Source organism: Neocloeon triangulifer, unplaced genomic scaffold (genome assembly GCF_031216515.1).
Source record: "Neocloeon triangulifer isolate White Clay Creek 2 clone unplaced genomic scaffold, ASM3121651v1 ptg000001l, whole genome shotgun sequence".
Lineage (NCBI taxonomy): Eukaryota > Metazoa > Arthropoda > Insecta > Ephemeroptera > Baetidae > Neocloeon > Neocloeon triangulifer.
In genome coordinates, this window is record NW_026775544.1 from 2376356 (window position 1) to 2393069 (window position 16714).

Genomic DNA, 16714 nt, shown 5'->3' on the forward strand with positions numbered 1-16714 from the left:
GCTGAGTTCTCATCAAAATAACATAATAGTGCGGAACAAAAGAAAACAGGTCGCGACGGCGGCCAGTGTGCGTTCAGTGCGATGCTAATCTGCGGTGGACCAACCAACCAAGCCTCTGGCCGAATGAAAGTGACCGAGCTGGAAATACCTTGGAGACCGGATTGATGAACAAAAGTAATGTTTATTCACATTAACGAGCAGAAAATTGCCTCAAATAAAATGGCTCCCCTTTAAAATGTAATGCGCCGCCTCCATTCAGGTCCTTGTTTGCACTCGGGTCCCGCACCAGATTTTTATCCTAAACCGCGTGCGTATTTTTTCACGCATGGAAAAGCAGCAGCCGAGTCGTGTTTGCTCGGCGGTAAATTGATTTTCATCGTATATTAATGCCCCTGGAAATTATGAAAATGTATTACACAATCGCCGGCTGCTGCTTCTTTCAAAAAGAATATAATTTAAAGAGAATATTTTTTTTTATAATTCTCCCTAACCGTGAAATTCGTATTTATTGGAGTGGATTTTCAAATTTACGAGCGCTGATGGAAAAAAATCATCTGATGATCGTGTTTGCTTTCGAGACGAGAGATCGCAATTCTCGTGATTAATTTTGATGAGCAAATTGTGATTGGTTTGCAAATTTGCTGGAAAATGAGTTGATGAGAACTGAGTATTGGAAAAAAGCTTAATCATCTTTTCCATTTGGGAATAAGAGATATAAACACTGCATTATAGTTTAATAAGTTTAATAAGAACTTTTAAATTTAATTTAATTTAATTCTAAAAATATTTTTTTAAAAAAAAATATGCCTGAATATTATTTTTATTTATTTGACAATTTTTTATACAATATATAAAATATTTATATTTCATTTAAAAATCAATTTTATTTAAATAAAATATTGCTAGGCTTTTAAAGCTTTATAAAGAAATTTAACTTCTATGATTTTATTTTTAAAATATTTATAAATATTTAAAAAAAATTCCTACAAAATGGTTTGTTTTAAAAATTTGATAACAGGGAGAGACAATCTGTTCCACACGAATGATGAATTACCCAGATCTTATTATTCTTTAGGGTAGCAAAAGACTATATTTTACGCTGTTTGAAAACTGAACAAACACAAAAAATACACATATAAATTACTATTGAAGCAAACAAAATTAATTTTAATTGTAAACATTATTTACTTGTTTTTCCTTCCAAAAACATTTGAGTCAACTTATAGCTTCAAGTACATGGAAATGAAAGTGAAAGTTACAAACCTTTGAAAAAATATTATTTTGCAGTGTTGAAAGGTTCTTTTTTGAAAAACCAAGGTAAAAGTTCAGGTAGTTTATTAATCCATCACAAAGGCTATCACTGCCAAGAATCAGATACAATCAAACAACAGATTGAAAGTTTTACAGAATTAGGTATTTTTCCCTTATAAATATATGTGAATATATGAGTTGCGAGTCAAAAGATTTGCTTAAGATTCATAAAAAGGGAGGTTGCGTTTTCATTAAACTTTTTCTTGCTTAGAGTATATTCTGCGAATGAAAATTCACGAATTTATAGAGAAAAACTGAGTGGTTATTAAAAAATAAAATTTTTAGTTCCTTTTTTCTTTGCAGCTCTTCGATGCAGAATTTTCTCATCGGAAGTTGTTGGTGCACTGCGCATTAAAAATGCGGGTGTGGGAAAGGGAGAGGAAATGATAATTCGATTCACGATGTGCGCTCGCCTGATGGGCTGATGCTCTCTGCGAATAACAAGTTTAAATCATATTAAATAAGCTTTTGAAACAGCCGCTCTGTTAGATATAAAAAGATAAAATAAAAAAATATACACACTGCGTGCAGCGAATAGCCTCTGATAGCATTTCGATGGCGAATTTCGCTTCTAACCAACTCAATCCACGCGCAAATTAACCAAAACAAATCGGATTACCTTCTACTTTAGAGCGAATAAGCAGCGCCAATTTGATTTTGCTCGCATTTTCATCTCTGCCCGTCAACTTTTTTCGGCTCAAAAATCGTTACCAAATTGCGTTTGCGCTTCGTTTTTTCCAGCGTTGCGCGGCGGTTAACAATTTTGCGTAAACGAGTGCACGGCAGGGAATTAGCTTTTAATGAAGTTTCGCCATTTTCAAAACACAACATTCGCGAGCTGCCCGAACACCGAGCGTTTGCACGAAAACATTTTGGGAACTGTAAAATGATTTAATGCCACGCACATAATTAGACTTTGTGCCTGAAAATTCGTTTGCAAATATATTATGTTAATTTTGCTGCATCGTTCTCTATGAGCACAATTCACTAACGCGGAATGCTATGATTTGAGTGGCAAAAAAAAAAAAAAAAAATTTTAGCCTTAGTGAAATTGATGATTTTTTTTATCTTGAAAATTCAAAGTCTTGTTCAGTTTTAAAACTTAATGTTTTGATGTTTCGGTTTTAGTGACAATTTGAATTAAATAAAAAACAGCAGATGTTCTCTTCTTCATAATTTAATGAATGCATGAAAGGGAAATTTAATCGTGACACCATATCAGTCCCATGGAAAGTCTGGCACATCAGCAATATTGCAGATTATAGTTGTTTTTCTAATTTTTCATGTTTTAAGTGCATATTTTATTTAAATACAAAAAATTTAACGTATAAGTTACCGCGCCTAATAAAAACTATATTATAAAATAATTCAATTACTTTTTATCAAAAATATGCGAAATTAATAATAATTTAAATTGTTGAATGGCTTTATTATTCTTTATATTTTATTTTTGAAAAAAAAAACATATTTATTGTTACTAAAATAAAAGTTAAAGAAAAAGCACGACCCTTAGCGTGTTTCTTTATAACATTGCCCGTTTCCTGAATTGTTTTGAGAGTGCAGGCGTTGGCGAATCTGCTGGCGCTCTTAAGTTAATAGCCGTTCGTTCTGGCCCTCGGAAATGGAGCTTTTCCTGCTGATACTTATGTCTTTTTCGCTCTCCTTTCAGTATAAATACGCCACTTTAGATTAATTGATAGCCAACATTGCATTAAGCCCGGCTACATTTAGGCCACTTTTCTTCCATAATAGCCAGCCGTCTCTGCTCCGACTGGCACAGCTTCCGTTGCTTCCATCCGGCCCTTTTATTCTTGCTGACTCGTGGTTAATGAATTATTCGCCGAGAGAGTAATTAGTTTCCATCGCGCGGCGGGCAAATAAAATAAGACGCCGGCTAATTTGCTTCTTCTTTTGCAAATTTGCCAAAGAGAGAAAGAACGCGAGCGCTCTTGACTTTTGAGCCGCTGCTGAAATGAATGAAATTGACTTGGTTTTTGAAATTTGTTTTCAAAGGGGGTAATTTGTTTAATGAATAAGTAATCGTGGCCCTTTCATCTCGCGGCCGCTTTGTTAAAATTTTCTACTCTTCCTCCGCGGCGATGAATAAAAGGTATTCACCTCTCGCTCGTATTTTATCTCGCTGCCTCCAGCATTTATGCTGCAGCGTGCAAGATAGAGAAGCGCTGAGAAAGAAAACTCATCATTTGATTTTATCTGCTCAAGACAAGAGTCGTCGACTTGTCTGCGCGAGAGAGAAAAATTACTTATACGGCTGTTCACTAGCAAAACTGACTAACTTCTAACCAGGGCGATCATTTATGATATCACCATTGAAGGCAAATCAAATATATAAAATAAAAAACAAACTTAATCATCCCCAAAAAAGATGAAAACCTGAAATTTAATTTCAGCCCTAATAAAAACGTTCCAGTATATTTTCAGTTCCTATTTTTTGGTTTATCTTAAATTATATTGCATAGAATAGTGAAATAACAAATAAGGAAATATGAGCGAATAAATCTTGCATTAGTTTTGTACAATAAATATAAGCCCAAAATAAAAATAATTAAAAAATAACGCTCTAACTTTGGGAAAAAAATGTCTCAATCCTTCTGACTTTTGTGGCATTTATTCATTATAATTATTGCAAACAGATGTTTTTTACTAATTTATTTTTAGTATTTTATACCTGTCCTGCTTTCGATGTAACTTTTAACGCCAACAAAATTAAATTTACTCCATATTTATCCACATAAATTTGTTCATATTTCAGGTTTCAACTTCGTAATAAGTTTCTGGAGTAAATTTTATGAAATAAAAATTAATGGAAAGTTTATAAGTAAAGAGAGTTTTCAAGAAATTTCCTCCTTCCAAAAAATATAAGCCTAAATTTATTTCATTTGCATATTTTTATCTGCGCAAAAACTTTTAAGCCGATCTCGCAGAACTCAATTTGGGGCAACTTTTTAATGAAGTTCTTTCGTACCGTCGAGACGAACCGCTCGAAACTCAATTTCGCTTTCTCTCAGCTGCACAAAATTATTTCTCCCATATTTTATTATTATTGTTGCCGTATGAATGCAAATGAGATTCAAATGTTTGCATAATTCATCTCGCTCTCTTTCTCTCACGAAAAGATAATTCCAAGTTTTATACTCTCATCAAAACACAGAATAATTTCCTGCCGCGGCAGCCATGGAAATTAATTTGAAATTCATTAGCGGGGGAAATAAAGTTTCGCAAGGCAAACACGCGCGCGCGTTTCCCAGTTACTGCGTCGGCAACTTTTGATGAGATTTCTCGCTAATCTTCTCATCTTGCTTGACGCGGAGAATCATAATAATTTGTTATTCTCGTGCAAGCAAACAGGGATCTGCGAGCAGCTCTTTTGTGTAATTAAAATTAGGCGTGCGGAAAATAACTCGCTTCTGGGTGTAATTTAGTGGGCCGCAAAAAGCTGCTTACGCCTCCGCCGCCGCCACTGGAGAGACTACTTGTTTATTAAATTTCTTGTAAATCCACCGCTGCTGAGGGAGATTTTCCGCCCCGTTCATAACTTGACGAATTTTAATTCGCGAATTATTGTGGCTGATGAAAAACTGCAGTAATTGAAGAGGCCTCAGCTTATTATCAAGTAAACTTTTAGAATAAATTTTATGTTTTCCGTTCACTTTCCAATCGATTTGCCACGTTTTTTACCATTGCAAAGCTAATGATATCCTTTGTGTAAAATAATTGCAATAATGGTTGACTATTCAGTAACTTTTTTAAAATTAAGATATTATTTTTCCGATTTCCACGCAACCACGAAGATATCTCATAAGAAAAAAAATAACGTAAACAATTTGCACGTCACACGTCTCACGTGACGCGCAGGTTGCATATGTTCCAAAATTAAAAAATTGTATATTTCTTTTAAACTTTTTCGCTCATTCGATTTTTGTAAGCAAAAGGATGAACCCGTTCGCCCCGCCCAGACTTTTCTTTATCCCCCACAGTAATTTTCCATCCAGATTTTTCTCGGTGGCTGCGTTTGTGCTGAGAAAGAAGCCAAGTGGAAGAAATAGGAGGAGAAAGCGCAAAGGGAGAACGAGGTAAAAAGAAAGAGAGAAAAGCGTCTGTGCGTTTCAGTGAATTACGGCCGCTTAAATCCTGTGCGTCGTCGGCGTCGGCTCGGAGAACAAAAGGAAAGAGAGAAAGGAGGTGTGGTTTCGAGCAATTCGCCTGCTCTGAAGCATTAAACTAATTGGGAATCGAGAGGAGCGGCCGGAATCGCAGCCGGCAAAGATGGGTGAATTCGCCGAGGCCATTACTTAAGTGCTAAATGACGAGGAAAGGAGCACAACTTTGGCGCTAAATCACCTACCATTCAGACTGGCACACCTGATTTCGCATTTGAACCCTCTGGAGAATTGCGCTCAATTCGCCAAAACTCTAAAAAGAAAAAATTGAGGTGAATTATGATCGAAATAAATAACCAAGTAGCAGCACAACTATTATTCCAAATTGGAATTTATGTTATCGCAGGCACGGAGAAATGACGAACAATAATTAAAAATAAACCGTGTTCTTTTAATTTAAGCTGTTGAAAAAGCAAAGAAAAGAATCAAGAGGAAATCGAATTTGAACACCTCAAAAAAGTTTGATTTGTTTAAATTAAATTTTCAACAAAATTTTAGCAAATTTTATTATTAATTTATTATTGATGTATTTTAACTTCATGAAACTGCTGTGATGAATTTATAGAAGCAATTCTAGATATTTCACCTCTATAATGGTGGTTTAAAAAAATTAGAGCCATAATTTTGCTTCGAACAAACGATTCATGAAGATATTTATCTTCGTGAATCGTTTGTTCTTTATCTTAAGAAGGAACAATGAAGCCATAACGCAGCAAAAATGGTTGGAATTCAAGTTTTTCTTTTTATACAAAGGTTTTATCTGAAAATTATCTGCTATTTTTTTCGCGTGTTTTCTATTTTATTGATTTTCAATCATTAGTGTTTCTTTTGAAGTGCTTTTTACCAAGTTTTAAACAAAACACCCGAAGTCAATAAACATGAGGGTTTTAAGGCTCCAATGCAACATTAGACAGATAATCCAGCTTTACTCACCCTTTTGCCAGTTCTCAATCATTTCGTTTACAGCTTTTTGACGCACACTCGGCAGAGAGATGATTTCTGCTCAAAGCGGCGGCAGTACTTTTGTAAATAGCGTTACCAAAGATAAAAGAAACAATTTATGCTTTTCTCTCTGCAGCCTCTCTCTCTACACACACTCAAAACGCAAAAGAGGCACGAGTGATATTACGCGCGTGTGTATTTTTATGGCTCTTTCCAATTGAAATCACAACGAAGTGCTTCAGAATAAAACATTACGCACGCACATGTAAGCTTTTGTCGCTCAAATCACACGGCCGTGCTAAAAAGAGTAAACAAATTTTGCAACACGCTAAAGAACTGCCAGCATTAGCCCGCCCGCCTGTACTTGTTTGAATTTTTGTTTTCATTTTTTTTCTCTCGCTGATGAAAAATTCAAGAGCGTGGATGGAGTCGAAAAAATGAGGCGGCGGTTCTCCGACCAAAGTGCTGATTGTATAGATTGCCTGATCAAAAATTGATGCTCCTCGGCCGGAAAACTATTTGCTTTTTGCCGCCAACACACACGTGATTAAGATTAAACACGATTTATTTGATGCGCACGCTTTGCTCTCGCAATGAAAAAAAAATATTGCATTGACAGCAAATCGAGATTTGAATTTTTTTCCCACGTTGAAGGCAGCAGAAATGGATGGTTTGAGTGTTCGTTAATAATTAAAATTGAACACTGAATTTTATTGAAATGAACAATGACATTTTATTATTTATTTTAATTTTTTCAATGTCACATTGTTTCATTATTCATTATACACATATTGAAATAAGTCATCTAGAATCTAGAAGGTTTGTAAGCTTGAGTTGAATTAGTGCTATGGAATAAGAAATTTCTTCATCAATAAATAATATCCATAATTGTACACAAGCATTTCAATAAAAATGTATACTACGTCATAAAGTAAACTTTTATGTGCAGCGTATAGATTTTTCACGATTTTATGAATAAACATTAAAAAAATCTAAAAATTTAGTCATGAGCTGAATTTGATAAAAAGTTTTAATCTGCACACTAATAACTTTTGAACTCTAATTAAGTTCTATTGTTTAAACAAGCTGGATCTTAAAATTATCTCAATTTAAGGCAAACAATTTGTTCGCTCTGATAAGACAATTAGTTTTATTGACTTAATGAGTGTTTGGAGGCCTGACAATGGGGCGCACTCTGGGCAGGGCGTGCGATGATCAAACACCGGCTATGCACTTTGGCGCGGCATCAATAATGCAGCGATCACCGTTCTCTCTCTCTCTCTCTCACTTTATAGATAGACCGCCGCTTAACATCATCAATACTGCGCCGCCGTGCGCAGGGTGGCGATGAATTGAGGGGCTGCTCGCTCGCCTCCTCCATACATCGATACGCCCTGTTTGTGTTTGTGCACGCCGACTGACCCCACCATCAAATATTCCCTTTCTACAAAGGCAGGGCGGTAATTCAAGTAGCAACTCGCCGGTAATTTATGGTGATTACATTAATTGAGAGGCGCAGCTACGAGTGCCCCTTCAATTATTCAGCGCAAGACTCTGCGCCGCGCCGTTTTCTTTCATCTAATTAGCTCTAATTGAATGGGTGACGACGCGCTTGAGATTTTTCTAGTGCGTGAAACTGATTCCATATCTTTTCATCAAATAAAAAAGTTCATAGCTTGCCAAAGATTAATTTTTTTTTTATTAAAAATGGTTAAAAATATGGTAATTTGGTGACACTTTGTGGTTTTGTGTGGCGGAGTGGTATTAAAAAAAAATCATATGTATTTGTAATGTAATAAAAAAAAGCTTCATTATTGAAATAAATTTTACTGTAGGATCAGTTTTTATTTGTTTGAAAAGATTTATTTCCATTTCCTGAATATGATAAACTAATTAACTTCTAAAACTGAAAGAACAGAAATTCACCGAGCGAAATACTAAATTAAGCACAAATTTATTTCTCTGAAAGCATTTTTGAGTCTTTGCGCGCCCACTTGAAATTTTCCGCGACGTCTTCGTTATCCGAGCGAAAGGCACGTCCGAAACTTGTTTGTTTGCTCGTCGTCGGCGCGGCGGGTTGTGTCGTGTCTCGTATTTTATTACAGCATTATGGTAATAAGCGAAATCCCAGTGGACGAGTTGTTAGACGTGCAAGACAAACAATCGCAGCATCTCCAGAGGTTGACTGCGCTGGAGAGACGGCGCGCTTAACTCCATTAGCGAAATTGGCCTCTTAACTTGCAGAGCAGGTCGGCCGCGCTCCACAAGAGCAGCCAAATTACTTATTGATACCCAGGCCGCCTCTGTATTGAATTACGCAAGCCCAGCAAAACACGGTCCCACTCGGAGGCTGCGATCAAGAAATCGCGTTTCTTGATCCAAATTGAGGACTGTTTGTCTATTTAATTTATTGCCCCTTGAAGATAATTTTCCATAAAATAATTCAACTTAATTTAAAAAAATAAGAGTTAAAAAATGCAATAATTACTTGGAAAGTCACATTATTTTAGATCATAATTAGAAAAACATAATGGACAATAGAGCTTCAAAAACAATAAAATAAATAAATTTGCAAATTTTTTGTTTTGAAAGTTGTTTAAAAAAAGCCAGATAATTACACATGCTATAAAATTTTCTCTGAAGAAGTGAAATTATTTTCAATAATTAAGAAAATTTAACCGAAAGAGATAAAAATTTGAGTTTTGTTCATAAAATTGAAATTGTTTAAAATTTCTCAATTTATCCTTAAACCTATAACCAACAAGTAACCGTACTCATAAAAAAAATATTTAACAAAAGATGTGGGTTTCCTTATAAAAAAATCATTGTTTTCAAGGTGTTTTGTCAATAATTTATTAGAGTAAGATGCCAATAATGCATAATTACACACAACATCGATTTCTTTTGTAAGTGACGGAGTAGAATTTTTACACCAGGGTTTCTTTAACAAACATTTTTGGTACACTTAATAAGTTCATTGCGGAGATTGCAGTTTTATCATATTTTTTTTTTAATTAATTAACAACAATTTTGCTCATAAGTAAATATTGTACGCTAATAACCGTATTATGATACATGATTGGATTCTTACACACTATTCATTTCTCGTATACGCATCTAACACCGAAATCAAGTGGCGTCTCTCTTGAACCTATGCGAAGTTTACTGCGGTAGTGCTTCTGAACAAAGAGACTATCAATTAATTATTCGTAACAAGTAGTAACAACCGAGAGGTTTGTGAGTTTGATTAGAATAGATTAAATGCGTCCTTAGTCTTCGCTATTGATTAAATTCTAGAGGTGTGTGCTTTCATTTATTTACATCTCGGAATTTATTATTTTTGTTAATAAAAATCTAGACTTTGCTCAATATTTTGACTAAAATCTGGAATATTTGAACTAGCGCAATTGGTATTGAATTGTGTATTTTTGGAAATGGCCATTGCTTAGCTTACAGCTATTTATAACTTTGATTCAAATTGATCGTCTAAATTGAGGAGACTAATATATTTATTGTAAAAAGGAAAATTTATTCAAAAAGGAGAAGTATCCAATTGAGATTTTGCAAATATTAATTTGCCAGTCTGGAAACCAATAAATCACTACATAGATGAGCCTTTAAGAATGCTTCTTAAAAAAATTCATTTTCTTTTTGCATTATTTTTCCACCCAATGCATGGCAGTTTGAACGGGCAATAATTAATGAACATTAATTTATTCATTCACTTCGAGCATGTATATAATTAGTATTTCAACATATTTTGCAAAAAGAGTTGATAACTTTTTTTAACCATGTTTTTAAAACCGAATTGCTGAGATCTCTCCTGAATCAAATTGATTTTTATATCGCAGCTCATCAAAAACTTGCTCATAAAATAAAATAAAAAATGTTGTTTAACTTTTAGTGAAGTTGGCAAAATTGGCAAAAAAGCAAACCGGTTCAGGGCGAGGGTGATGCGGGTCTGCTGGAGGAGTCGGCGGCGGCTCTGGGGTCGGTGGGCGGCGAGTGGGGCGGCGACTTGCGCATGGCCTGGTGCAGATTGATGGGCTGCTGCTGCTGGAGGGCCGAGTGGAGCGAGGCGACGGCCGCCGCGGCCACCGCGTTGTGCGTGTGTTGCTGCTGGGCCCTGATGCTGGCCACGTGGTGCAGGCTGTGCAGCAGCGCGGCCGAGTGTTCCTGCGCCTTGCGCCGCAGCTCGGCCACGCTTGACGAACGCTGCTCCTGCTCCTGGGCGGCCGCGGCCGCCGCGGCCAGCGAGCTCATCAGGCCCGAGCCGTGGTGGTGCAGCCCCGACGGCTTCATCGACGGACAGCACGAGCACAGGCCCGGAAAAGCTGCTGACAATAAATATAGTTTTTCCCATTGAGAAACTATCCGAAAACAAAGAAACTCGTTAAATTCAAGGCACATTGAATGCAAACAATTTTGTCTAAAGTGAGAAAAGAAAATAATTTTACAAAATTGAGGTTTTAAAGAGTAATTTTTTGTAAACATTCGATAACATTTATGATTTTTTTTGTTTTTATGGAAATATAAAAAGTCTTCTTTTCTTAAATGTGAATTCCTAAAAATTAAAATTTTACTAATTTATGCCTTTTTAGTAGCAAATATTTTAAAGAAGCTTTATTTAAAAACAGTAAAAAAACATATTCTAGAAGCTCTTTTTTATGATTTTTTTTTTAATTAAAATTATCATAAAAATATTTTTTTTGTGATATAAATTTTGGCCAAGCAATACGCAATGCCCAAGCACTGTTAGCATGAATTTTGCGAAGAATTAAAATAATTTCAACAAAAATATCTGACCTAATACGACAGTTTAAAAAAAGCCCAAAAATCAATAACATGAATTATAATATGAATATGAAATTTAAATATCGGTTGCATTTGTGAATTCAAAAGATTTATATATTAAAATTTTTATCCTCTAATATTATTTTTGATTAAATGAACTGGTGCAGTACAATAATTCAACATTTAAAACTAACCTTTGAGGCCCGGAAACAAGGGTGGCGCAAACTGGGAAGTGAGATGCGGTGGAAAGAACAGAGGTGGCGGCGGATTGGCCGAAGATCGATTGGTCCCTGACGCACCGCCGTCCACGAGCGGCCGGAAACTGCTGCTGCAACAAAAATTCCCTATCGTCATTTAAAGAGAAAACCACAAATGCATAGCAAGTGGAAAGAGCAGTAGCGCAATTTATTGTGTTTGCAACAAGAGACAAATTGATTCAGCTACTGCAAATTATTGTTTCAAGTTTGGAAATAATTTATTTTTGCCGAGAGTTGGCACGTGGGAATTTCTGGTACTAACTTACATAAGCACATCTGAATTTCACTCCAAAATTTTCTTTATAGCTTTCTATTTGCAATATATCAAAGAATAATAAAAAATGTCGAAAAATGCAAAACTTTCATATCACAACAGACATTTTATCAAAACCTCACCAACATCGCGTATTGCGTTTTTTTAAGGAAGGGCATTTAAAAAATTATTGTTTATGATCAAATTTTGGAAGAGAGCTATAAGGTTTGTGCGTTTTTTTTATTATTTTTGGCACCTTGCCAATAAAAATAGATAAGGAAAATATTATTTTGTCTGGGAAAAGCAATACAAATATAAGATAGGTTTGAAAAACGAGGATTTTTACCAATTTTAAACCTTACTTACAGGTTCCTTTCGCTTCTTTATAAAGTGATGAGTTGAAAAAGTACTTAATAATCTCGAATAATAAACTCCATTCAATATGAGTCAAATGTTTCATATCAAATTTTGCTCAAGTCAAACACCGTAAAGTTTTGTCTCTGACAAATAAAGTTGATTGACAGAAATGTAGGAGAAAATTTTGTTACGGAAGAGAGTAAGTGAATTTGCGGGCAGGCGACAAAATTCAAAATTACACCAAGTCCGAAACGAGTAGGGGTTGAAAATTTTTGCACTCTGAGAGCCCCAGCCCTAAAATAAACTGGAGGGTGTGAAACGGCCACATGATTAAAGGAATTTCGCGTCGGTCGCACGCACAAGTCGCACTCAAGACAATTACTTTTTGCGTGTTGAATTAGGATTGCCTCTCTCACAAAGACACGCAGGCGAGGGTGTAAAAAAAACGAATGTCATAAAAATAATAAGGCAGGTGACGCTTGTAATACACGCGTGTAGTTGTACGTAGAACACCCACAGCATCACACCTTTTCTCATTAGTGAATAAAGTAAACACACGCAGCGAAACAAAGGAGGAAAACAAGCATCTTTTGTCATGTGCCAGATGTCAACGCAGTCAGCATCCCTCTCTTATTTTTCTTGCACTTGTTACAAAGGCTGTTATTTAATTTCAAATTGCCAGGCTCAAATTTAAGCACGCTGAGTTTTTACAAGTGTTAGTGTTGTAAAAATGATATTTTTATAATTAAAAAATTAGTAATATTTACAAATTTATTTTAGGTTTTGATTTTAAGTTTTGATCACATTTTATAAAATTTAAACGCATTTAAATTTATGTTAATTCCACATTATTAATAAAAAATTCTTCAATTTATTTTGAAAAACTGAAAGCATTAATTTAAAATAAATATTATCAAAATATATCATTTAAAAATTTAAACACATGTTAGCCACCTACATATTTATTTTGTTCCAACAAATATTACCTTTCGGGATTGGTCAAAATATCAGAAATTTGTTTGTTAAAAAATAGCGGTCAGAATTTATCAGAAAAGTTTTTACAATATATCAATCATTAATTTTATTTCTTCAGTAAACCAGTTGTCACATAAAAAAAATTATTAAAATATAAGGAAATTTGATAATTTTGTGATAATATTCATAATTTAAAATTTACATCTTGGATGTAATCTTCAATTAAGGGGTTGCCAGTTAAACATTTGGACCCAGTTATAAGGATTGCATTCTTCTATAATTGTAAGGAAACAAAACAGGCGCAGCACTTGGTCGCTTTCAGAATTATGCAATTCGCTCGGCACGGCTGCCGAGCCGGTTGCCTACGCACCGACGGCAGGCAGGGACGAATGCGTGTCTTTCTTAAAAATTAAAACTCAATTTGGAAAGTTTTCCGGCGCAGAAGCGGCCGAATTTACATTTTGCTGAAACGCAATTAGAGCGGCGGAAATTCGGAAATTCTGAATGAAGCAGCGAGAGTTGAGTGTGACGTAATTTATTTAGAACACTTCTTTTTCAGAGAGCGAGGCAGGAAATATCGCCGCGGCATGAGAAATTCATAGGGAATAAGATATAAAGTGGTGGTGCAGAGGGGTGGAGTTTGAGTGCTTGATGTTTTATAGGCTTTCCTCCCTCCTCCCCCTCCTCCTCCTCCTCCGGCATGTGTGTGTATCGCCGGTTGCAGCACCCACAACTTGACCAAGCGACGGTAATTAAAATCACGAAGAGGAACCGCGCGCGCCAACCGATTTTCCCTTTAGCACAGACGCCATTTAGATAATTATCCCGGCAGTCTTGTGATGTGTGTGCGCCAGAGAGGGAGTCTAATTTATTATGCAATCCCTTTGTTAATTTTATATGAATTCATTTGTTATTAAAATCTTTTTGTGCCCGCTAATGCATTTTGGTTACGGTGCAGGCGCTCCTCCTTCTCCTCCAGAGAGTGCCTTTTATCAATCTGGAAATACGAAGGCGTGATTCGCCTATGCCAACTTAACCACAAAACTTTCTCGTGAAAAGAGATTCAAAGCTCTGTTGCAGACAATTTGGAGCTCATTTGAAAGCCAGAATGATTACATGGAATATTTACATAAATTAAAATATAATATGAAGAGTTGATTGAAATACAAATTGACAAGATTTTCTTTGATTATATTATTTAAATTCTTTTAATATTAGTCATAAATCTAGAAGTCATTCCTACAATTTAGATTATTTAGATATTTATTTATAAAAATAGTGAAATAGTGTCAGCAAAAAACATTCAAAAGGTGACGCAGTTCAAATAGACACAATACAGAATGTTTTAAATAAAATCTGTAAGATAAATCCTTTAAGAATTTCTTTCTAGAACAAATTAAAATAAGGACGAATTTGCAATTTTTTGTTTTACTGCTTTCATTAGACTGCAAATGGAAACTATAAGTATACATAGTCCTGAATAAAATTGTGAAAAAATTTTTATTTTAGAAATCAAAATCTCACATTAGGTCAAATTGAGCTCGTCATTTCTATCAAAATATTTACAATATTTCATGATGTTCATGATCTTAACATTTTATATTACGAGGTGCTTTCTTCAAAAGCATCGTCACTTTTGATTGATAGCCTTGATTTACTTGATTTGCAGTAAAAAATATGATTTCCAAGATGTTATATTTATCACTGTGGTGGTTGTTGGCAGTGTGCGCTGGCGCGCGAGAAAGCGGTGGAATTAATTATTACAGGTTTGTAATTCGATTAGCATGCTAATTGCTCTAATTAGTAGCTCTCTGCCTGAGTTGACTCCTTTTGCCGGCGTGTCTGTTTTGAATTCCTCGCAGGCAGAATATTATGGCTGCTCGGCGTGTTTATTTTATGCGGCAAAGCGATTAGAAGCGTAACACTTGCTAATTGCTGGGGCCTGAAACCACTCGGCTCAGACGCGCGTTTCCTCGAGCCAATTTCATTCGTCTCTCCCGGGAATCGCTTTGACTGAGACTAAAAGACCTTCTGTGCCCACACGCTCACAGTTGTTGATAAAGCGCAAAACTCTTCACTTTTTCTCCTCATCCATCAAAAATTGCCCTGATACCAATAATTAGTTGTGCAGTGTATTAATTTTTCTTGCATTATTCCATTTGCTAAATATTAACAAAAGAACAAAAATAATATACATTATTTTTTTAAATAATAATCCTTCTCTAGATAGAAAAAATTTTAAAAAAAAAAATTAAAATAGAGCTTAATTATATTCAAAATGAAGTGCTGTAGCATTCAAATTCAAATACGAATGGAGGAATAAAAAAAATCAGCTTTTTTGTAAACTTTTTTAAATTGTTAAAATGTTATAATGCTCATTAAACAATGTAACACAAGTAGATTTTTTCAAAGTTTTCATAAACTTGTATTTTAATAAATAAAATTATAAAAGTTTAAATTAATACCGTTAAAATATTTAGCCATGAAGTGTGCCTCTCTCAATATAAAGTCGAGGCGACGACGTCGTCGGCACGTTATTCTTAATTAAATCGTAATTGCGCCTGATTTATGATTGCAGGACTGCGTGCACCTGAGACCCTGGCGTGCGCTACTCTAAATTACACACATAACGAGCCGTATTAGGCGCGCCTGTCCGCTTTAAATGCAATTTGCCGAGCGAAAATTTATTATTATTCGGGCGGCGGCGCCGAGTTGCAGTTGCGCGTTAATGGATTATTACGCTCGTTTGTTTCAATTATTTCGAGCAAATTGCAAACCGCCGCCGCAGTCATTCGTCCGAATTAGGGCCTCTCGACCAATTAGAGCGTCGCTGCTAAATTGGATTGAGCGCAAGACGCCCATGAATAATTAAGGCAATAGATTTTCACAGAGCGGCCTTTTAATTTGCGAGCAGCGTGCATGTGTGACACACAAACTGGCGCGCGTGCCTCTTTGATTGTTGTTGTTCCAGAGAGTGCAATCGACGATAGTAATGAGAGGGGTGGCCCGACCCGGGGGATGGCATTATTTTGTTCGGCCGCCGCTTTGTTGTGCTCTTCGCCAAGACGTGTGCAGCAAACAAAGCGGGCGTGCGCTTTTACTATTAAAATTTAATATGCAGTGACTTGGCTGAATTTTTACATAAAACCGACGCGCTTTGAATATAAGCATTTTTTTTCAATTTTTTTATGCCCTTAAAAATTGAACTGTAAATTTGAGGTAAAAAAACCAAATTTGATAAAGAAAATAGAAAGACCATGAAGTCGCACAGACAGATCAGTTATGTAATGATGTGTTGAAATAACGTAGTATTTTCATAACATTTATATTAATTTAAATAACATCATAGTAATATTTAATAAAAGAAATAACTCTAAATTAAAGAAAAAAAAGTATGCAATTTTAGCAAATTAATTATATAAATGTTATAAAAAATATCTCCAAATATATCTAGATTTAGTGTTAATTAGAGTTTTATCAGTAAATTGGGCTTTTTACTCAAATTGTTCTTCATAGAAAACACATCGTGCTAATTTATGATGAAACAACCAACTACTCAAAATAGCCTTTGGAAGAAAGGGGAACTTTAATTTGAACAATTTTTAAAAACTTTTAATTCAAAGGCACCACCCTTGAAAAATGAC

At 35.2% G+C, this 16714-nt stretch overlaps 1 protein-coding gene across 4 annotated transcripts in view; it reads right to left on the reverse strand.

Annotated features, from left to right (window-relative positions):
* Nucleotides 1-9276: 9276 nt before the first annotated feature.
* Nucleotides 9277-16714, reverse strand: part of LOC132194502 (paired mesoderm homeobox protein 2B-like) — a 39339-nt gene continuing 31901 nt past the window's right edge. For 2 of the 4 annotated variants that reach the window (XM_059615838.1, XM_059615813.1), the window contains exons 8-9: nt 11423-11556; nt 9277-10771 (exon numbers count right to left, since the gene is read on the reverse strand). In XM_059615838.1, coding sequence (XP_059471821.1) covers nt 10374-10771; nt 11423-11556 — 532 coding nt within the window. In that variant the 3' untranslated portion in view covers nt 9277-10373. The remainder of the gene's footprint in view (nt 10772-11422; nt 11557-16714) is intronic. The other 2 variants (XM_059615830.1, XM_059615821.1) reach the window with 2 other exon arrangements.